Below are 23,625 nucleotides of genomic sequence, written 5' to 3'. Positions count from 1 at the left end.
AATACCGTCCTCCTCCCTCTTGGATCAGTCGGCATGTTCATGGTTCCAGCATTTGTTATGGAATATGTTGAGCAAACCTGGAAAAGCGTCAGCTCAAGATGTTATTGTTTTCATTGCTGTGAATCTTTACCTGATACACTGACTTGGTGAGTAACTGTTTACTCTTATTCAAACTGATTTTGTGGCTTCTCTTAGTTTAGCACCAGGTTTATCATCTTGCTAGCTAGTTAGTGTTAGCCTAGCGTTGCTGCTGCCGCTGGGCTCATGTTACTTAAAAATTAACACCACAGCCTTAAAAACCTTACATAAAACTATGTCTGTGAAATTTTCTGTTGATTGTTTGAAATAAAAAAGTGAGATAAGAGCCCAGACAAAATTCTTCGGGAGGTGCAGCCGTTAGGGGTGGGGTGTGGGGGGTATTTTCAATCCATAGCCATAACTAACTAACTGTGTGTGTGTGTGTGTGTGTGTATGTATGTATGTATGTACATACATACATCATGTTTAACCTGAGTAGCAAAAGAGTGCAGGGGGGTTAAAAAGAATACGCCAAGAGTTAGCTGTGCTCCCGGACTCTATCGAGCCTTGACCTCCCGGTCAGCTATCGCACTGGTGGATAGCAGAGCTCTCCCAAAACATGGAAGCACTTTTGCAAATATGTGATATTTTGATAAATTAAGTAGATATTTGAGCATTACACAGCTACATTCTCGCCTGAAAATATCTTAAAAGGTTATTTTGCGACCCAGAAAGGGTAGTCTGGGGAAAAGGAGGATCGCATTTGTTGGCAGGTTGTCGGAGCACGGCAATGGCGGAGGAGCGTGGCTAAAAAACGTATTACTTTTTCTGGGTCACAAAATAACTTTTAAGATATTTTCAGGTGACAATGTAGCTGTGTAAAGTTCAAATATCTGCTCAATTTATCAAGACATCACATATTTACAAAAATGCTCCAACGTTTTCAGAGACGTCCATTTTTTTCATGCTTTGTGGCAGCTTATGAACATCTATGGCATCTATTAATGTCAAATCTAGCCTTTATTTAACAACATAAGCAAATTCTATGTTACAATAATTGCACAGCCATTAAGGATCAAATCAGTTTCCAAAAAAATGTTCTGTTTTTTCTCCCTCTGCTTGCTTCTTACTGTCTTTGAGGCTCGGGACCAGCACTCCTGTTGTTGGACAGAAAGACATCAACTCAGTGGTAAGTATTTTGGTTTTCCAATATATTAGCAACTGTCAGTGACATTTATATTAATCAGGATGAACTTTATTCATACTTTAGATCAGCCTGTTTTACTTATTGTTTTATATGTGCTTTGGTTTGGGGAAGTTGTTTCTGTACTGATCTTTTCCTGTCTTCTGTTATTAGACTTGAGATATGACTGCACTATGCTGTTGCTGGTGATTCCAGTTAATTCTACAAGACATGCTGTGTAAGTAAACAAACAACAACAGTTTGGTCTGCATTTCTTGAAAGATCACATCCCCCAAACTTAGTTTAGAGGGTCTACACTGTAAATAGTGAAGTCTGCAAGTTTTCTAACAGCAAAATTTGTTTTGTGCCCAAATCATTTTGCACATCATCAGAATGAAAGTTATTGGCCATGTTTGCATAGCCCTTTTTAAAATGATGCTTTTATGACATTATTGTGTGTTGGGTGGTGGTCACGGCTATCCAGACTGACAAGTGGGGCATTGAATGTCACCTCTCCGGTGGGGAGGGGGCCTGAGATTGTCTAAATTGGAGTCTGTTTTATACCAAATGCAGAAAAAAATGTTTTAAGAAAGCAATTAAGTTCATGTTTCAAAAAATATGATTGTTTGCTTGCAGGACAACAGGAGAGATGCGTCCTCCGTCACAGATGGTGTGGTCAGTGAAGATGGTCGCCTGCAGGTTCAAGCTCATTGCATCTCCAACCCACATCCACTGCCACTGTACTTAAGGGAAGTTAAAGACTTTATTCTGCACCTACATTTGGGTCACCTCGATCCATGACAGTCATTCAGGCAGTAATGCCTGGACTGGAAACAAGCCATCCTTAAAATAATACAACATTCCAGCTCCTGTGTTGGAATGCAAAACAAATGTGTTGTTTAAATCAGAGACTGCACTTGTGACAGAACAACAAATATTTTATTTTGATTATATAAGTAATGTAAGTACAAAACAAACTTGTGGTAGGCCTAAACTTATTTTCAGAATAATTACATCTGAGACTTTGTTTCATTGTGAGATTATAACAGTGATGGCAATATAATTGTTTGTTGTTCAGCAGAACAGTGTCCAGTATGTTGGCTGTTATACTTTGTTGTGTTTGAAAATAAAAGTTGGGCTGATTTTAACATCATTACAAAAAGTGTTGTTAATTATTTTTAATCATATTCAGGTTACCACAAATTGTTTTTTCATTTAGTTGAACTTGAAATGTTTGTCAGTAAGTAAACAATTAGTATTGTACAGTCAGAAATATCAAGTTATTCTTAATACTGCAGACTTGCAATGTATAAGTTGTCCTAACAGTCATCTTAAGTAAGCTTTACTTAGTTTTTTTGAGGCAACGAGTTTCCTTAATTTTTTTGGGTTCTGGGAACTAACAAGGCTGTACAGTGTACTCAAAATGAGTAAGTTGCCCTAACTTGGTCATCTTACGTAAACTTGATCCAATTTTCTTGAGTTCTGGGAACAAATGAGCTTGTACAGAGTACTCAAATTAAATAAGTTATCCTAATTTAGTCATTTTTAGCTAAGCTTTACTCAATTTTTTTGAGGCAACGAGTTTCCTCAATTTTTTTGAGTTCTGGGAACTAATTCGATTTTACAGTGTATAAGAGCGGACGGCACCCGCTCTTCTTTGTTCTGATTAGGGCGTTGTCCTGAATCAGTAGAAGTGTCTCGCAGAACATTTGTATGGGACTGCAAGTAGTATAAAGTGTTTGTGAGCCAGCCTCGACGGGCGGGTTAACAGGTGGAATGAACGAAGAGTAAAATGTGCGTGTGTGTGAATTCCTTGATGACAAATAGGGAGACAAAGTACATTAGTTGATTTTCTGTGAAATAATAATAGTCAAGAAATTATAGTGATCAAATAGGAGAAAATGAACTAAAGTAAATAAAGCAAATTAAAAGTGGATTAGCGTTAAATTAATGATAAATAAATTGATAAAACTAATAGTGACATTTAAAGGTGATCAAGTATTCAAGGATGAATGGAGAATTTGATTGTGGACTGCATGAGAGCTGTTGGGGTGAAAGGAAAATGAGGTTGGAGGAGTGAGTTAACAGGTTAATGTGTGGGTGTAAAAAAAAAAAAAAGAGAGAGAAAGAAAATGATGAAAACAAAGAAAATAAAAGTGTGGAAGTGTGAGTGGGAAATTGTCTCCGACTGGGGGAAGCAGTGATGCTACGGGTCACCTTCTTCCCCTGCTGGACACAAAAGAAAACATAATTTGGAGTGTTGTGGATGAAAATAATTAACAACTACATCAAGAAGATTTTTGTGTTTGCGGTTAAGACCAAATAAAAATTTCATTTTTGGGGTTTAAAGTCAGTAGAGTTCAAAACAAAATAAGTAGAGATGTGTTGCTTTAGGAGTGATTAAAACATCTGGAGTCACACTGAATAATGAAAGTCTCTCAGTCTGTCGATTACAGGTGGGGAACGGACCTGGATCAATTCTCCATGGGCAGCAGTCAGAAGAAAATTATAGGTTAAAATCATTAGAAAAAATAGAAACACCCAGCCAGAATTTTTGGCTGAATTGTTTTGCAGCTTCCAGTCCTCATCCTGAACAAGCAAGCTCCAAGGAAGTTAATCTCTCCCTGAAGACACCGAGTGCAGTTCCAGAAGCACGAGCATGAACATCAACAGTGGACAGCAGTCCAAGAGACAATACCAGAGTTCTGAGCAGAGAGGTCTAGCAGCACTATGGGCAAACGACATCAGAAAGAGAAGATCCGCCATCTAGATTGGATGGATGGAGATGCGTTTCCAGCAAGCTGCAACCTCACTGTGTGTGAAGGACCTTTGAGAAGACTGTCTGAGTTTGACATTTGCCATGTTTGGAACGAGATGGCAATGAAAGAGACAGTGGGACAAAGAGATACACGGGACAAAGCTGAAGAGAACTGACTGCCATTGGACAGAAAAGTGGGAGAGAAGAACGGAGAGAAAGGAGCAGAAGAGGACTGAGGCTGCTGTTTTAGTTTGGGGAATCAAATTGGGTTAAGGAATCCGGGGAGACAAACGACTGCCTGGAAGTGGAGGATTGACAGTGTCCAGACCACCACAAAAGGGGGAGGAAGACAAGCACTGAGGTATGCAAGAGTACTGTTAGAGAAAAATGGAAAAGTGCCACCACACATGCACATAATATGCACCAGAGATAACACAAAATCATACACAAAGTGGCACACATCAAAAGAGGGTATTTGTAGAAGGGGTAACAACACACAACGTGGTTGCCGATGGTAACCTGCAAGCATTTGAGGTTTAGCTGTGCCTGACTATGACAGAGTTTTTCATTTAGATGTTTCTGAAACAAAATTTGGAGTGAACGGAGTTTTGTTTCAGAAAAAAGGGAGAAGGTACATAAAAGGATACATAGAAATAGAAAATGTATTAACCCGACTAACACAGACACACACACAAACACACACATGTAATGAAGCTCATTAGGATCAAACACAATTTTAAGAAGGTAATACTGTTACCATCATCCTGTCTGGTTTATTGAGTGGGTTGAGAACTGATACATAGACGACTGAATTAGTATTATTTTGGGGAACATGATAGCAGGGGTGAACAGCATCCTGCAGCCAGAGTTTAAATGAGTGAAACTAGCAGATTTTTTGTTTTTGTTTTGTTTTGTTTTTGTTTCTGAAGTATGGGGAAAGTTGTACCATGGCACCAAGTTTTAGATTTGGTGTTTTTTCACCTATAAGAGAGAATATTCTGTGACAAGTCCTAAGACCGGGCTACTGTATATATTTATTTACTTTTGTTTTTCAGTTTTGTCTGTTATTTTTCATTTTATTTTTATTTTTGAACAGTGCACTGATTTCTGTTTGTGAATTTCTTTTCTTTAAGCAGATCTGCACGTCGGGAATTAAAAGCGCTACACGTCGTCGAGAAAATTGTTGCAAGTGAGTTTCTCCACATTAAAATGGGCTCTGGAGAAAGCCACTTATTTGGGACAATTAGAAAATGAGAGTCCCTGCCTAAAAAGGATTCAGCGAGGTAATCCGACCTAAAGTTCTTCTTTTTCTTTTTGAAATGACGTCATTTTGCTGAAAGTGGAAACGTAATGCGACGATCGATTCCACTATCAGAAAAGAAAGAAAGAATGAATGTATGAATGAATGAGTGAAAGAGAAAAAAAACTGACTGGTAAAAGCTGACAAAAACTGACAAGACTTGACCACGACTCAAGGTTAACCTCCACCTAGACAGGACAAAGGGGTGGATGAATCTATGTGTGTTTCTTTTTACAGGAGCAGAAAGATGACAGCAACATTTGAGGTTGCATGATCATTTAACCTTTTAAGTGCCACTTTCTGTGTCTGTGAATCTACCAGGGGTGTGTTATTCATGGGCTTGTGTTGCTCACAGAAGTTACTGTGAGAAAGTGTGTACACACCTGCGCAGCGCTAACATTTGCATTCTCTTTTCTACAGCATTACAGTTCTTCATGTGATTTGATGATGTGATTTATAACAGAACAATTGGTTGATGTTTGTTTCTCTACTACAGGTTATTAGTTGGTGATGCTGTTACACTGTGTTGTTGGGAAAATGTTGAAGGTTACTTTGACGATGTGAATAATGTGAGAAATTTCCTGTGTTGAAACCAGTGTCATTCCTTTTACAGCAGGCTTAATTTTATGGCCTTTTACGGCACCTCTGGAATGTGAATGGCCGACGCCTGCCCACCAGGATGATCCATGTGTGCTCCTAATGTTTGTTTTTCTTTAAGAGTGGATGTAGAGGATTCAGCAGAAAACAGACAAGTGACATGACGAAACAAAGAAGATGCAGTGTTTATGGAATAGTTGAATATGGGCTCATTAGCTGGCCACTACTGAGCTCATAGTGATAAAATGGGTGGGTGACATTGTTTAAGGGAAGTCACAGATTAAATTGTGGAATAAATTGGGATGATTCATGATTTGGGACAAATTATGGTAATAACAGTGATTTAATGATTGGAGAAAACCTGCACACGATACTTGTCTTTTATGCTGAATACTTTATTACTCTTATGATCTACAGTTGGTTGCAAATGTGAAGTTGTTTTAACTTTAAGACTTTGTCTTCCAGGATACAGGCTCCAAGTGGAGCTGGGAGTTAAATAAGCTGAACATGTAACTGCTGATTAATGTTTTTACACAGGGTTACAGGTTGGAGTATGGCTGCTCCAAGTGGGAAACCCTGGAGATTGTTTTAGAGAGAATGTGCAACATTCTTGTGCATGTCTCATTGGGGAGTTGACACATGGTGGAAGCCATGTGGGGAGAGGAGTGTTATTTTTTTAATCTGTAGATGTCGTGAGGTGCCATGACGAGAAGGAGTGGCTGAGAAGATCGTCCACAAGATGGGAAGCTGGGGCCAGGATAGAGGCTTCAGGAGGATCAGAGATCATCTTCAGCACAGCAGACATCACACAGAGAGCTGTGCTACTGAGCTTCCAGGAGATTGAGAGGAGTCTTCCCACAGCAAGATTTTAAATAAAATGAGAGATTCAATGTTGACGCTGAGGAAGACAACTAAGGTGTACGATGTGCTCTCCCTTAAATCTTCAGCAGCGTTGGACGTGAGAACTCGAGGGATGGAGAGAGCGTGCCAAGCTCCAAAAGTGACAACGCAGAGGAAGTCCAGCGATGGAATTGTGATTCTGTGTGAGGCACAAATACTAGGAGACTGGGAAATAGTTGACACCACTTTTCCCAAGGATGAAGATCACCTAAAGTGTGTCACTTTGCCATGCAGATTTGATGCTCTGCAGAGAAGCCTTCTGCGAGGGAGAGATGTAAACAGACGAGCCTTTTATCTACATTTAATTCATGTCAACTTCTTTAGGCTGGTTGAGGGGGAATTGGAGAGAAACGGTAGTGTTAGGTGTGACTGTTGTAATTGTAACTGTGATTTTTCTTAAAAGTGAATTGCCCAGAGACAGATCTGAGTCCACTCCGGGGATACCACCATCACAGGCCACGGTGAAGCGAACCAAACGTAGTGAAACAGGTAAATCAGATGCAGGGCTCGCAAAATTTCAAAATCCCTGGTAGCCCTTCGGGCAGGGACTCTTCAGTTTTTGGTAGCCCGAATAAAAAAGAGAGCAATTTTTTTTGATTGATGTTAATCAAAAAATTGTTGAAACACAAATGACAACATTGTATAAAAATTACAATCATCAACTCAAATACTTGGTTCTAATTAAACAGAAATTTCTATGAACTTGTAAGAACTGTGTAGAACATGAATCAGTCTGTGTCAGATCCTGAATCTGAATTTTCCACTGAAGTCACGGGTTTTTGAAGTTTGCAAAGACTGCTACATTGTGCCAATGGTAGTTCACTCTTTGCAACATAGTAGCTGTTCTAAACAGATTTTTCAGGTTTATTTTTATTATGTTATTTGCAATTGGTGTTTGTTCTGGGAAAGATATTGCAGACTGAGCAATAATGCATTTCTTGCATTTCTCATGGGTTCTAACGGGGGCCTTTCTTAAAATTACTGGTCCCAGTAACAAAGGCGCTTGTCGACTCGGAAATCGAGGGAAATGTCATGTTTGCATAGTAAGCTAACGATTGATAAGACGATGTCAGAGGAATTGGTGCACAAATTATCGTCACTCACCAATCAGTGCTGTCGCTCTCTATACACAGTTCGCGCGATTGCAAAGTGAAAGCAAAAAACAAGCGCAAATTCAAATGCGATTTCAATATGTCACATATTGACAGTGGCTCACTGATGCCAGTGACATAATTACCCAGCTACATTTCTGAAAGAATGCAAAAGCATTGACATACATTTTTCCTTCCTATGATAGCCCGACGGGCAGGGCAGAGATAGATTTTGGTAGCCCGACTGGAAAAATCGCTAGCCCCGGGACGTCGGGCTAGCGATTTTGCGAGCCCTGAGATGAGTGTTTTGATTATTATGGCGTTATAGGGTTGGACTACGTTAAAGGGTCCACAATCTCGTATACATTTGATCTTTGCGCTGTCATTAAATGTAAGGGCTTGCTGAAAAGTTGAGTCCAACATCTTTAATGGCAGTACAAAATCGGATGGCATTAGATATGTTGTTGGGAGAAAAAGGGGGCGTTTGCGCGATGTTTGGGGATGTGTATTGTACTTGTATTCCAAATAATATAGCTTCCGATGGCTCTGTGACCTGAGCGCTGGAAGGTCTGAGAACGTTGTCCATCACAATGCATGAGGATTCGGGAGTGGATAACCCGCTGGAAGCGTGGATGACCTCTGTCTTTGGGCAATGGAAAGGTTTCATTAGGTCAATTATGGTTTCTTTGTCTGTTTTTATTGCAGTATCAGTGACATGTGGGTGTTGTTGTGTGCCTTGTTCTTAAGACTCATCAATCGTGCTGTGGGAGAATCTGATACAAAGGCCAACACCATGATGCCACTTTTGGGAAATGGGGAGTCACAGTATGAAAACATTATGGTGAGAGATTTAGTGTAGTTTTATCTGCCTTAGGGCAGATAAAAAGGGGGATTTGTAGAAATGTTTAGCTTATTTTAGAGTTTAGAAATGTGTTAACATAGAATGTAGAATTATTGTAGAGACACTGACACTGCCCTCAATGTAATAAAGGCCAGACTGTGTCATGAACTTAGGAGTAGATTGTAGAAGACCCCTCCCCCAGTTGAACTGTGAAAGGTCTCAACATTTGACCTGGATAACTGTGGTCTGGAAGGGAAATGGGTTTTTTATGACCTCTAGGGAGTCACCTACACCCACAGTGTTTTAACTGTCATGCACACTCACTTACGCGCACACACATACATACAGGTATGCGTACACAGTCACACACGAGCACTCACAAAGACACAGACACATCCATGGAGTGGGTGGGAGTGGGATATATTGAGTTAATAATTATCTTTCCTGATATACATTCACCAAAGAATCAGACCACAGGTAGTTTTCCTGCTGACATTCAGACACCATGGATCTGCGTCTCTCTGCCTGCATCCTGCTGGTACTTTGTGCGACATGGAGTGCAAACGGGGGAAATATTTTGGTGTGGTATGCCGATAGCAGCCACTGGATAAACATGAAACCTGTTCTGGAGACGCTGGTTGATAGAGGACACCAGGTGACTGTACTGATTCCGAGCTCGTCAGTATACATGAACAACAATGAACCCACCCGCTTTCACTATGAGCCCTTCAATGTCTCTTTCTCATTGGAGGCTTATAAGAAGCTTCTAGAAGACTTCCTCCAATTCTCCATATACGAGATTGATTATATGAACTACTGGGAGATCTACATCAGATACATTAACATTTCAAAGACAAACCTTCAGTACAGTATCCGGTATTTGGACGGTGTGGTGAAATCAGAAGTCGTCATGAAGAAGTTGAAAGAGGGAAATTATGACCTTCTCTTGGCCGACCCCTGGAAAGCTGGCAGTGACTTAGTAGCAGATATTTTGGGGATCCCACTCGTCTTCTCCTTGCGCTTCTCCTTAGCTAATAACTGGGAGAGGCATTGTGGTCAGATGCCTGCTCCACCATCCTTTGTTCCCGGTGCCATGAGCAAACTCACAGATAAGATGGACTTCTCAGAGAGAGTGTGGAACTTTCTCTTCTACGCTCTTCAAGACATCGTGATTAATCAGTTTTCTTGGAAAGTATTAGACAGATATTACTCTGATGTCAAAGGTGAGCAAATAGGCTGATTAAAAAAAAACTATTTGAAATCTGCTAATAATGCAAACGCAGTGTTTTAATATCCCATCAGATCTGATTAAGAAAATATGATGCCTTGTATAAACTATTGGTGATACATTGATGTCCATTACTTATGCACTGCAACAGGAACTCCCACCAGTGCCTGTGAGTTGATGAGTAAAGCAGACATCTGGTTAATCCGAACCTACTGGGATTTTGAATTCCCTCGTCCTTTCCCCCCCAACTTCAAATATGTTGGTGGGATCCACTGCAGACCTGCTAAACCTTTACCAGAGGTAAGGACACTCAACTATTACCATCTGATTAATCATTACATCACAGAATATTCCTGCCAGGAGCAGTGAAGCCATCAAAATGTTAAACAAAAATAAGAAAACAGCTGGTTGGCTAGTGGTGGGATAATATTTGACTTGTTACAGGATCTGGAGGAATTTGTGCAGAGTTCTGGAGATGTTGGCATTGTGATCTTCACTTTAGGATCCGTAATCAACAACGTCACCAAGGAGAAGGCAAACATGATAGCCTCAGGCCTCGCTCAGATCCCACAAAAGGTCAGAGGATAATCTTTGTTTCAGCTGTAATTCATTTTATGCATTTTTTCATGTTTCAGAATGCTCTACTTCTGACTACCAGAACTACCAAAACTACATTTTTTTAATGAGATTGCAGACTTTGGACATTTTAGGCTGCATGTTCTTTGTGAGAATCAGCCATCTCCAATTTTACATCACGCACTGCCACTCAAACTCCACTCACACTCGCTCCTCTTCGACCACTCACTCTCAAATTCCACTCACGCTGCCACACACAGAAATCTCAGGAAGGGTCCGCCAACAGGTCCAGGAAATCTATTTAAAGAAACGACGGTTAGTTAAAGACAGACAACTTTAAAACAGAGCAGAGAGCATGAACTATGGGGGTTCAACGTTTCAGCGATGAGGTGCTCAGAGCCCTACCCTTAAATAGTGCGAGAGTGATCCGGACAGATCAGCAGGAGGTGGTGGCAATAAACCCAGGTGCGAAAGGTGCGAGCCAAAGGCAAGAGCCCAGTAACTCTGAGCTCTGCCCAGGCAAGCAGGAGACAGTAGGGAGGAAAGAGAGAGAGAAACAAAAACCCAACCTGTAACCAGTGTGGGCCAGCCAGAGAGACACAGGGACCGTGACAATTCCTTTGACCACATGTTGTCTGTTCACAGCAAAATCTTCTAAATGCAAGCACCACCCTTAAATTTAACTCCAGGCCTTTTATCTGCTTAATTGATAATGACATAACAAAGGAATTGCCCACACCTGATGATGAAATGGCCCTTTAGTCCAATTACTTTTGGTCCCCTTAAAAGAAGAGCATGCCACATACTAAGGAGCTAAACACTCCTAAAACCTTCATCCAATTTGAATGTACTGAGAGTCTACAGATTATGTCGATGTCAATTATATAACTATAAATAGAACCGGTTTCAGTAAACAGGTAAAAAGAAAAAAAAAAAACTTGCATCAATCTTGTAAATACATATATAAATCTAACTTTAAAATAAAATCTAAAATTAGCATTCAAAGAGTTTTATACCCAAATCACTCCGATTATGCCGTTTTAGATGACAGGTAGAAAACAGCTAACTAGAAACACATACTGCAGTTTTATTTTCCCATAATATTTTGTGATATATTGCCTAAAGTGTGGCTGTAAGTATACTACAACAGAAGACAAACAAATCATGTAAGCTAAGAAATATGTTACCTTTTATAGGTGGTGTGGAGGTATAGAGGAGAAAAACCAGAAACCTTGAGTGCCAACACTAGAATATATGACTGGATCCCTCAGAACGACCTCCTGGGTACGTAAACTTGGCACTAACCACAGATTTTCTTAAAACTGCAATGACATAAATTAAACGCACGTTCAACATGAAATGCAAGCTGTGAGCATTCTGTTTATTAACAAAAGGAAAAAATTATCAATTATACTTTTCTAACAGATTTGATCTTGATTGATAGTATTGCACCCTGTGCAAATCTAATCTGTTGCACTAAAAGATTAGTTGAATGCACATAAGTATTAGAACGTGCAAATCAATTTCAACTCAGCACTTATGCCGGGTTATTGAAATCCTCCTGTTGTTCACGTGAAAAACTAACTTTCAATTTCACACGGTTATTTGGCATGTGTTAGGTCACCCTAAAACTAGAGCTTTCATCACTCATGGAGGCACAAATGGGATTTATGAAGCCATCTACCACGGAGTTCCCATGGTGGGCATACCCATGTTTCTTGACCAGCCAGACAACATGGTCCATATGAAGGAAAAAGGAGCTGCAGTTATTCTCAATTTGAACTACATGACAGCTAAGGACCTAAGAGATGCTGTCAACACAGTCATCGACGATAAATCGTGAGTTCTCTGAACTATCTGCACTTTAAATTGGGCACTGAAAAGTGGCTTTAAAGGGAAAAAATGTAGCAGGCTCAGAGTATGAAACGGGAAGAATCTACCTTAAACCATTTTTCCTTGGAGCCAGCTAACACAAGAAAGCCCTGCTGAGCTGAACTTTAATGACCTCTGTAAACAATTTTTTATGGTCTCATAGCTTTTTGATCAATACTGCATGATATTCATTTTTACAATTGTTTTTCTCATTTATATACACATTCACAGGTACAAAGAAAATGTTATGCGGTTGTCCAGCATCCACCACGACAGACCCATGAGTGCTCTGGAAGAGGCAGTATTCTGGATCGAGTTCACGCTGAAAAACAAAGGGGCCAAGCACTTGAGGGTCCAGGCCCATGAGCTCACCTGGTACCAGTATCACATCCTGGATGTCTTGGGCTTCATCCTCACTATAGTTCTACTCCTCATATTCATCTTCATCAAGACCTGCAGTTTCTGTTTGCACAAGTGCTGTGTCAGGAGAGGAAAGACAAAAAGGAAGGCTGAATAACAACTGAAAAAGGTGCTGAGAGTGTTGTGCCAGGGCAATATTTGTTACCTACATGAGACTTTCTTTCATGTATGTTGAGTTTCCCACCATCTTATTCTTTATGCATCACCACTGATTACTTTAACTGAAGACAGGTGTAATGATTTGCAGAGGTGTACCTGAAGTTAATCTCACATTAAAAACAGAATGCTGATTGGCTGTTGAGTTTTGCTTTTTTAAGAAAAGAAAACACAAAATTCATTCTATGCCTTTACTTAAGTACTACTCATGAAAAGTCACCACTGTGGGTCCTCTTGGCACTACATGTGGTCAACATTTATACAAATATGGAAGATGGGCTCCAAATTGAACTTTAACATACAAAACTCATTAACATAAATGTTAATGTGATCGTGGCTCAAGAGTTGGGAGGTCACCTTGTAATTGGAAGGTTGCCGGTTCGAGCCCCGGCTTGGACAGTTTCGGTCGTTGTGTCTTTGGGCAAGATGCTTCACCCGTTGCCTACTGGTCATGGTCAGAGGGCCCGGTGGCGCCAGTGTCCGGCAGCCTCGCCTCTGTCAGTGCGCCTCAGGTTGGCTGTGGCTACAATGTAGCTTGCCATCACCAGTGTGTGAATGTGTGCGTGAAGGGGTGGATGACTGGATGTGTAAAGCGCTTTGGGGTCCTTAGGGACTAGTAAAGCGCTATATAAATACAGGCCATTTACCATTTACATTAACAAAAAACAAACTGCCCTCCGTGTCCTGAACGAGGTTTAGACAAAATAATACATTTGAATCACAGCTAGTATTTGTTCCCCCTCCCCCCACATGAAGTGTACAGGAATAATTTTATTTCCATCATTTTTTCAATTTTCCATCTTCTTTGACTTTCCACAGCATCAGCTCCATACAGGCAGTAGCATCTTCTGCAGTGTCATGGCCACAAACTAAGGGGAAAAAAATAATCTTTTAAAAAATCAATACAATTGAAGTCAGTATCTTCAGCAATAAATCTGATATCTGCTGCATGAGTCTGTGGCATTTAATGTTATAAGTCATATTAATAAGTCATCTTTATTTGGAATGTAATGATATTATAGTAACAGATAAACCATTTGCATAGTGGTAACCCACCACTCTCTTGAATGATCCTTCTGAGGTATTCAGCTGTGAGCTTGTTGAGGGTCAGTTTGTGAGGGGGGCCCAGGCGGTGGGGAAAGACTACCGATGTATCCACCACCATCCCGTGGAGCAGCTGCAGTAAACAGGAAGATATCTCAAGCTTTTCTTATTGGTTCGAACTTGATAAATTACTCTGTTTAACTTTCAACATGAACTATAGCTACAGAATATGAACAAAATCTGGAGAAGTAACCAGTGAATCTTACTGCCCAAAACACTTAAAGAGGATATATAAGCTGAATCTGAAATAGGGCCCAGCAGTACTTTCATGTAATACCACTTTGTGCCATAAAATGGTGCAGTGACTCAATGTAGCATGCTCTCTGCCCTGAAAGGTGTAGGAAACATAATGGAGAGTCAGAGGAAGTACTGGCCTTCTGGTCAAAGGGACAGCAAACAGTGGATGAAACACCTTGATGGTGGCCCCGTCATCACCACTAGATCCTCCCAGAACGACACCATGCTCAGTTCAGGAGAAAATAACACTGGAGCAGCTTTCCATCACTGCACACAGCTCTTCAAGAATAAAATGAATCAATGATCCTTGAATAATACAGGGTTTGTTGTTGTTTTTTAATGAGACTGCTGTTTCTACCAGTTCATATATGTTTGCTAAGGTAGCTTTTTGTGAGAAACTTTTCATACAAAAACAATTGCTGTATGTGATTTGCTTAATTAGGTCATAGCAAATAGTGAGTTTTTATTTCTACTTCAAGACAGGGATTGGTAGCTACATTACACTGAGACTTTATGGTAATGTGCTGCCACTTGGTGGTAAAAGCTTTAGATAAAAATTTGGTTCAGGTAATTACAAATAGTACAATTAAGATGGAAAAAATAAAATACTTTCAGAGGACATCAGAGAGAAATAAAGTGAGATTACTGTATCATGACATTTTGACCCTTTTGTCCAAAAGTGACTTATGACAAATTAAATTCAGGGTCTACAAGACAAGACAAGCAGACCATGACGAATTTTCAATATCTGTTGGTCTCTGTCAACTATGTGTTTGAAATACCCCATATGGAAAAGAAATAGTAAAAACTTATATGATTCACTCATGAAAGTGGCCACTATCTCATTACTTTCATATATTGTTTTAGTAAGTATCCAAAACATACAAGTTTCATTTATATAATTTTTCAAAGTGTCTTGTATCTATTTTCACTCTTGTATGCTTTTCATACAAGTTTCACACAAGACAGATACAAACTTTATAAGATTTATATATATCTTTTCCATATGGGACACTACCCATCAAAAGTTTTGAAACACCTCAATTGTCCAGCTATTTATTCCAATTTATGTAATTCAAATCCAATGAATAGGTTGAAATTGTACAAAGGTAAGTGTTGAACTGCCAAAGGTTAAAAAAAAAGGTTTCCCAAAACAGAAAAATAATGTACATTTCAGAATTATGCAAAAAGGCCTTTTTCAGGGAACACAAAATGGGTTAATAATTTAAAGCTGTTCTACAGCAGTGAAGGTTAAGCAAGCCTTGAAAGGTGGTTCTACTAATTTCTAGAGGTGTTCCAACTTTTCTGGATTAGTTACAACTATCCTGTCTGCATAAAAGCAGTGTTGGAACACACTGTAATACCATACCCTCGTGAGCATCAGCTGAACAGTTTTGTGCTGCAGAAAGTACTGTTTCTCTACAAAAATGGTGAGAAAAGGATATTAACAATGGAGGAGGGACAGACCATCATAACACGTAAAAATGTAGGTCTTTCCTATAGAGAAATTTCAAAGAAAGTCAAGATGTCAAGAGATACCCAAAGCCACAACTGAATCAGAGGACACCAATTCAAAGCTTGCTTGATAGGCGGCTCACAGGTTCAGATGGTCGTAGTAAGCAAGTCTCAATTGCAACTGTGAAGAGAAGACTTCGAGCTGCAAGTTTGACAGGACGAGTTGCAGCAAGAAAGCCATTGCTAAGATGTCAGAATAAGACGAAGAGGCTTGGCTGGGCCATGAAACACCGCCATTGGACTACTGAAGACTGGAAGAAAGTATAATGGATTGATGAAAATTGATTTGAAATCTTGGCTTCATCACACAGGATCTTTGTACACCATTGAGTAGGTGCAAGGATCGTTCCACAGTGGTGGCATCAACTGTCAAACATGGAGGAGGAAGTGTGAAGGTCTGGGACTGTTTTGCACCCAGAACCAAAACAGCTACCACAGCATTCTGCAGCACCATGTAGTACCCTCTGGTATGCGCCTAGTTGGTCAGGGGTTCATCCTACAGCAAGATAATGACCCAAAACAAGTTCCAAGCTATGCCAGAACTAAACATGGGCTGTATCCCAATTCAGCGTCTACAGTCTTAAAGTACGCAGCCATAACGGTCCACAAGGGCCGCGCACTCAAAGACTGCTAAGGCCGGAAGTGCAAGGCTTGTGAAATGGGACACTCTAGCCCCCGTTGTGCTGCCCAAGTTGCCTAGCAACTATGATACTAACCGCTGGAAACGTTTCATACAGCATTGTTTGACAGAAATGAAGGAGAAAAGTTTTTCTGTTAGTTCATTTTGTTTATGGGATCACTTTGATTTGATAAGTATCTGAAGCTGAGACCACGGGACTGTAAAAACATGATTGTTGGGCTTCATTTCTGTACTGAACACTCATTGTAAAATTAGCTAGTAAATAACAATTAGCTAATGTTGTTCATGAGACTAAAGTCATCTTACTTTGGTAATGTAAATATAATATGGCCAATATTAAAGTTATTATTATATTAACCATTATTAGTTATTACAGCAGTGAACTTGAACTCTGTGTCAAATACTGAGCTTCAGTAAAGATTCAAGTTGAAGTTCTTTATATTTCCTATCACCTTAAATCTTCACTCAAAGACAAGTTTCTTTGAGACAAATGATGTTATTTTATTAAGATGGCATTACTAAATTTTGCTCAATGATTACATATACGTGTAAAAAGAAAATGTACGAGCTGTGATAACTGTTTCTGATAAAATGAAGAGTAGACTGATATATTAAATATTCCTTTATTGGGTTATTGGGTGAGAAAATCAGACCATGTCATAACTGCTTCAAGTCATACAGAATAGATATCAGAGCCTTAAACAGGCTGACTTCTGCTAAATGGGTCGAACTGGGCAGAAAGTATACAAACACATAACATCCTTATAGAATATGATGTAACACTATAGATCAACTTACCTCAGAATATATAAAGCATATAAACAATTACAGCAATATGATACAACAAACACAGCAGTACTGCTAATCCAAAATACTCAAGCTTCATAGAACTGAAACAAACATTTATTTTGAGGTCCATTCTGCTGCTGATACATACTTTAGGTTTCTGAATATTAAACTTGTTTCTGCCTTTCATAGTGTGTAACTTGAAGGCCCTGAGTACTTTCTCCCTCACTGAAAACACTAAAATGATAAAAAAAAATTATTTGAACATTACCTAATAAGACTGATTCAGGACCGACAATTAGTTATTTTAAACTTTTCTAGCAGTCTTTCACAAACAGGGAACAGTCTGTCTATTCTCTCCATCTGCCAGCTGCTGCTGGCTCTTCCTCCTCCTCTTCCTCACACACAGCTGAGTTTGTCCTGATTGGAATAATGTCAACTACTGAACGGCGTATATTTTAAAGTAAAGGCTTTAAAACCCAGTTAGTACAAACATCACTAATGTCACATAACTTTGCCGACATGTGGCCAACAGTAACGTTTTAATGTTCTTCATTATTAAACGTTCGCACATAAATAAGTGACATAATATTCAGTACTTACTTTCGAAAGTTTACTCTTCAGCCACTCCGCTTCAGCCGTCTGCCATATTTTTCGGCAAAATTACCCACGACCACCGCCACGCTATGAATTGTGGGATATATGGGACCACGTACACCAGACCACACTTCAAATTTAGGTAAATCGACGGCCCATTTGGAGTACGCATTTGGAGTACACTGTCACGGATCGGGTAGTGAAATACACTTCGGATTGGGAAAGCCGTGGTCACTTCGCTGTGACGTAATAGGTCTCAAAATGCGTACTCAGGAGTGTGCGGTCGCTGAATTGGGACACATCCATGGAGTGGGTGGGAGTGGGATATATTGAGTTAATAATTATCTTTCCTGATATACTTTCACCAAAGAATCAGACCACGGGTAGTTTTCCTGCTGACATTCAGACACCATGGAGCTGCGTCTCTCTGTCTGCATCCTGCTGGTACTTTGTGCGACATGGAGTGCAAATGGAGCAAATATTTTGGTGTGGTACACTGATGGCAGCCACTGGATAAACATGAAGCTTGTTCTAGAGACGCTGGTTGACAGGGGACACCAGGTAACTCTACTGGTCCCGAGCTCATCAATGTACATGAACACCAATGAACCCTCCCGCTTTCACTATGAGCCCTCCAACGTCTCTTTCTCATTGGAGGCTTATAAGAAGCTTCTAGAAGAGTTCCTCCAATTCTCCATATACGAGATTGATTATATGAACTACTGGGAGATCTACATCAGATTCATTAACATTTCAAAGACAAACCTTTAGTACAATATCCAGTATTTGGACGGTGTGGTGAAATCAGAAATCGTCATGAAGAAGTTGAAAGAGGGAAATTACGACCTTCTCTTGGCCGACCCCATCTACCCTGGCAGTGACTTAGTAGCAGATATTTTGGGGATCCCACTCGTCTTCTCCTTGCGCTTCTCCTTAGCTTATAACTGGGAGAGGTATTGTGGTCAGATGCCTGCTCCACCATCCTTTGTTCCCGGTGCCATGAGCAAACTCACAGATAAGATGGACTTCTCAGAGAGAGTGTGCAACTTTCTCTTCTACGCTCTCCACGACATCGTGATTGATCATACTTTTTGGAACGTATTAGACAGATATTACTCTGATGTCAAAGGTGAGCAAATAGGCGTGAAGCACTGATTTTAAAAAAATATTTAAAATTTGCTAATAATGTAAACACAGTGTTTTAAAATTTCTGATTAAGAAAATATGATGCCTTGCATAAACTATTGGTGATACATTGATGTCCATTACTCATGCACTGCAACAGGAACTCCCACCAGTGCCTGTGAGTTGATGAGTAAAGCAGACATCTGGTTAATCCGAACCTACTGGGATTTTGAATTCCCTCGTCCTTTCCCCCCCAACTTCAAATATGTTGGTGGGATCCACTGCAGACCTGCTAAACCTTTACCAGAGGTAAGGACACTCAAATATTACCATTTGATTAATCATTACATCACAGAATATTCCTGCCAGGAGCAGTGAAGCCATCAAAATGTTGAACAAAAATGAGAAAACAGCTGATTGGCTGGCAGTGGGCTAATATTTGACTTGTAGCAGCATCTGGAGGAATTTGTGCAGAGTTCTAGAGATGATGGCATTGTGATCTTCACTTTATGATCCATGATCAACAACATCACCAAGGAGAAGGCAAACATGATAGCCTCAGGCCTTGCTCAGATCCCACAAAAGGTCAGAGGATAATCTTTGTTTCAGCTGTAATCAACTTGTGCAAAGCATGGAGTAGTTTTTCATGATTCAGATTTATTTCAGTTTCAGAGTGCTCTACCTCTGACTACCAGAACTACAAAAACTAGTTTTTTTTTAAATGACATTGCAGACTGTGGACATTTCAACGTGCAAGTGTTCAATTTCCATGTTATTTCCACAATATTTATGTTTGTTTTCCTAATACAGAGTGCAAAAATCTGACTTTTCAGCTGATGATTTCTAATGACAAGTTAACCTCACGCTTCAATATACAGTTAGGTCTATTAATATTTGGACAGAGACATCTTTTTCTAATTTTGGTTTTGTACATTACCCCAATGAATTTTAAATAAAATAACTCAGATGCCACTGTAGTGCAGACTTTCAGCTTTATTTTTAGTGGGTTGACCAAATACATTGCATGAAAATGTGAGGAACTAAAGCATTATTTTAAAAAAAACACAATCCCTTCATTTCAGGGGCTCAAAAGTAATTGGACAAATTACACTGAATAAAAATTAAAACAAAACAATAAAACCCTTTGCTGACAATAACAGCCTGAAGTCTCGAACTCAAGGAGATCACAAGATAGTGGGTTACCTTATTTTTAATGCATTACCAGGCCTTTACTGCAGCGACTAGTGGATTCTCCCACATTTAAACTCATCTAACCTCATCTAATAGCTGTTTTTACTCTGACACACACACACAGTCAGCAGATGTTCTTCAAATATTCATTTTTTTCATTTGTGATTCTTGATTTTAGACATTTAAAATACATAATTCCACTCTTCTACCAATTTAAGGAATATAAGCTGTCAGCACTCATCTAGATTTGTTCTGATTCAAATTTTTCTTTTTGACATTTCACATATGTACTTCCAAGTCATTTAAAGAATATCAGATTTCAATATTCATTCAGATGTTTTATGACTCTAAATTTTCTTTTGTCATTACTTAGCTTTTTCTAATGTGTATTTAAACATGTTGAGCTACCTTTCAAGTTTGAAACTTCTTCTGTGTCAGCTTTCAACTGTTTGGCACTTTTATTTTCAGGTGAAAAATTCTCTTCTTCAGCTCATTCAACATTTTTAACTTAACATTCAGGAATCATCACAATCCAGCTCAAAGCTTCAACTATCAGCATTCACACTGCATTTTCTTCAGGAAATAGAAGGAATAATATTTTGTGATATATTACTTAGGGTTGGGCTGTAAGTATACTACAACAGAAAAAAAAAACATGTAAGTTAAGAAATGGGTTATTTTTATAGGTGGTGTGGAGGTACAGAGGATAAAAACCAGAAACCTTGAGTGCCAACACTAGAATATATGACTGGATCCCTCAGAATGACCTCCTGGGTACGTAAACTTGGTACCAAACACAGACTTTCTTAAATCTGCAATGACATAAATTAAACATGCATTCAACATTAAATACAGGTTGTGAACATTCTGTTTATTAACACAAGGAAATTTGATCAATTATACTTTTCTAACAGATGTGACCTTGATTACATATTGCACCCTGTGCAAATCTACTCTGGTTAGTTCTTTTTCTCCAAGATGTTGCACTAAAGTTTAGTTGAATGCATATAAGTTATAAAATCTGCCAATCAATCTCAGCTCAAAGCAGTTATTCTGGGTAATTAAAATCCTCCTGTTGTCCACATGTGAAAAACTAACTTTCAATGTTACACTTTTTTGTTAGGTCACCCTAAAACTAGAGCTTTCATCACTCACGGAGGCACAAATGGGATTTACGAAGCCATCTACCACGGAGTTCCCATGGTGGGCATACCCATGTTTGGTAACCAGTCAGACAACATGGTCCATATGAAGGAAAAAGGAACTGCAGTTATTCTTAATTTGAACTTCATGACAGCTGAGGATCTAAGAGATGCAGTCAACACAGTCATCAATGACAAATCGTGAGTTCTCTGAACTATCTGCACTTTAAATTAGGCACTGAAAAGTGGCTTTAAAAGGAGAAAGTGGAGCAGGCTCAGAGTATGAAACGTGAAGAATCTACCTTAAACCATTTTTCTTGGAGCCAGCTAACACAAGAAAGCCTTGCTGAGCTGAACTTCAATAACCTGTGTAAACAATTTTCTAGAGTTTTTATGGTCTTAAAGTAAATTTTTATTAATACAGGATAATAGTCTTTTTTTTTTTTTAAATTCTAATTTGTACACAGGTACAAACAAAATGCTGTGCGGCTGTCCAGCATCCACCACGACAGACCCATGAGTGCTTTGGAAGAGGCAGTATTCTGGATCGAGTTCACACTGAGAAACAAAGGGGCCAAGCACTTGAGGGTCCAGGCCCATGAGCTCACCTGGTACCAGTATCACAGCCTGGATGTCCTGGGCTTCTTCTTCACTATAGTTCTACTCCTCATATTCATCTTCATCAAGACCTGCAGTTTCTGTTTGCACAAGTGCTGTGTCAGGAGAGGAAAGACAAAAAGGAAGGCTGAATAACAACTGAAAAAGGTGCTGTGAGTGTTGTGCCGGGGCAATATTTGTTACCTACATGAGACTTTCTTTCATGTATGTTGAGTTTCCCACCATCTTATTCGATATGCATCACCACTGATTACTTTAACTGAAGACAGGTGTAATGATTTGCAGAGGTGTTCCTGAAGTTAATCTCACATTAAAAACAGAATGCTGATTGGCTGTTGAGTTTTGCTTTTTTAAGAAAAGAAAACACAAAATTCATTCTATGCCTTTACTTGAGTACTACTCATGAAAAGTCACCACTGTGGGTCCTCTTGGCACTACATGTGGTCAACATTTATACAAATATGGAAGATGGGCTCCAAATTGAACTTTTACATACAGAACTCATTAACATAAATGTTAATGTTACCTACATGAGACTTTCTCTCATGTACGCTGATTTCCCACCATCTTATTCTTTATGTATCACCACAATTTCTATTGTAGGGAGAATGCAACGGGAGTGTTATATCTGCCAAAGGTGGCTAGTTTGATGAGACCAAAGTTTAGAATACATTTGGGCCTATAAATGTATTCCATGATTTCTTTTTTGACTTATTTGTACTATGCTTTCATTTCAGAGTGCAATGAGACATTAAACTGCATAATTTTCAGTAAAAAAAAAGAAAAATTGTGGTGTTGTAAAACCAGTGGTGTTGTAGAACACCTGGTAGTGTATAGTATCTCATCTAATCGAACAGCTCAGAAGTTTGTAAAGGTGAGATTTTTTGACAACAGCTGACCTCTGACCTTAATGCTGAGGACACTAGGATTCAAATTTGTCCAACATTTTTAATAGATACACCTATGGATGTATTTGAAAATCCTGGGTGACTTCCCTCTTGAATTATTGCATTTACAAGATTTTTAGAAAATCTCACGTTTGACCTTAACCTCAAGGTCAAGGTCACTGGGAGTCAAACATTCACATTTTTAATAGTTGCACCTAGGGTATCAATTTCAAACTCCTACATTGCCTCAATCTCGAGTTACTCCATTCACCAACTTGGAGTCCATGCCGCCTGTCCAGCAGGGTCCAGCAATATTTCCCAGTGGATCCTGTTGAATAATATCTCATAAATAGAAAACAAAATTTTAAAGAACAGGGTAGCAAACAAAACCCAAAAAACATCTCAAATGGTATGTTCAGTACCTGGCATATCAACATCTTCAGATGTGACATAATATATTCTTCCATGGTTCTGGTTTAAAAAAAAAAAAAGATATCCAGATGGTTTTATATCAATCATTTGCACATTAAAGCCTAGACTGCAACTGTAAAATGTGGAATAAAAAATAAAAATAAACAAAAATATGTGTGGAAAGGGAAGTCAAGAAATCACCTTGAGTAAACAGAGGTCTGTTTCCAGGCAGTGTCCAATCAGAATGGTGTCAGCATTTATGAAGTTCAACAAGGACATCTCTTAGAGAACCATAGTGACCCTTCACACCTTCCTCACTAACACCTGAAAATCTGGACAAGTAAGGCGTCACACAGGCTCTAAGTAGAGCTGCACTGGTCTTGTTAGCTTCATTCCATCATCCTCATCATGGGCTAAAACCAACACTAAGTT

At 39.3% G+C, this 23,625-nt stretch overlaps 1 protein-coding gene, 1 long non-coding RNA gene and 1 pseudogene across 2 annotated transcripts; 2 read left to right on the top strand and 1 right to left on the bottom strand.

Annotated features, from left to right (window-relative positions):
* The first annotated feature begins 9,193 nt into the window (after positions 1-9,193).
* Positions 9,194-13,074, top strand: LOC148100277 (UDP-glucuronosyltransferase 2A2-like). Its single transcript, XM_087849317.1, has 6 exons — positions 9,194-9,911; positions 10,068-10,216; positions 10,361-10,492; positions 11,689-11,776; positions 12,112-12,331; positions 12,596-13,074. Exons 1-6 carry the CDS (start codon positions 9,194-9,196, stop codon positions 12,879-12,881), a joined length of 1,593 nt encoding a protein of 530 aa, XP_087705443.1. The 3' UTR covers positions 12,882-13,074.
* Positions 12,506-23,455, bottom strand: LOC148100275 (uncharacterized). Its single transcript, XR_015719862.1, has 3 exons — positions 23,395-23,455; positions 13,997-14,117; positions 12,506-13,809 (listed from the first exon to the last, which is right to left on the bottom strand). It is a non-coding gene; the product is annotated as an uncharacterized LOC148100275 (long non-coding RNA).
* Positions 18,231-22,217, top strand: LOC148100276 (UDP-glucuronosyltransferase 2A2-like; annotated as a pseudogene).
* Positions 23,456-23,625: the final 170 nt, after the last annotated feature.

The sequence above is a fragment of the Neolamprologus brichardi genome, chromosome 12 (assembly GCF_056152115.1).
Source record: "Neolamprologus brichardi isolate AB-2024 chromosome 12, ASM5615211v1, whole genome shotgun sequence".
NCBI classification, from domain to species: Eukaryota; Metazoa; Chordata; class Actinopteri; order Cichliformes; family Cichlidae; genus Neolamprologus; species Neolamprologus brichardi.
Note: the sequence above shows the minus strand (reverse complement) of the source record. Positions and strands in the feature narration are given on the sequence as shown.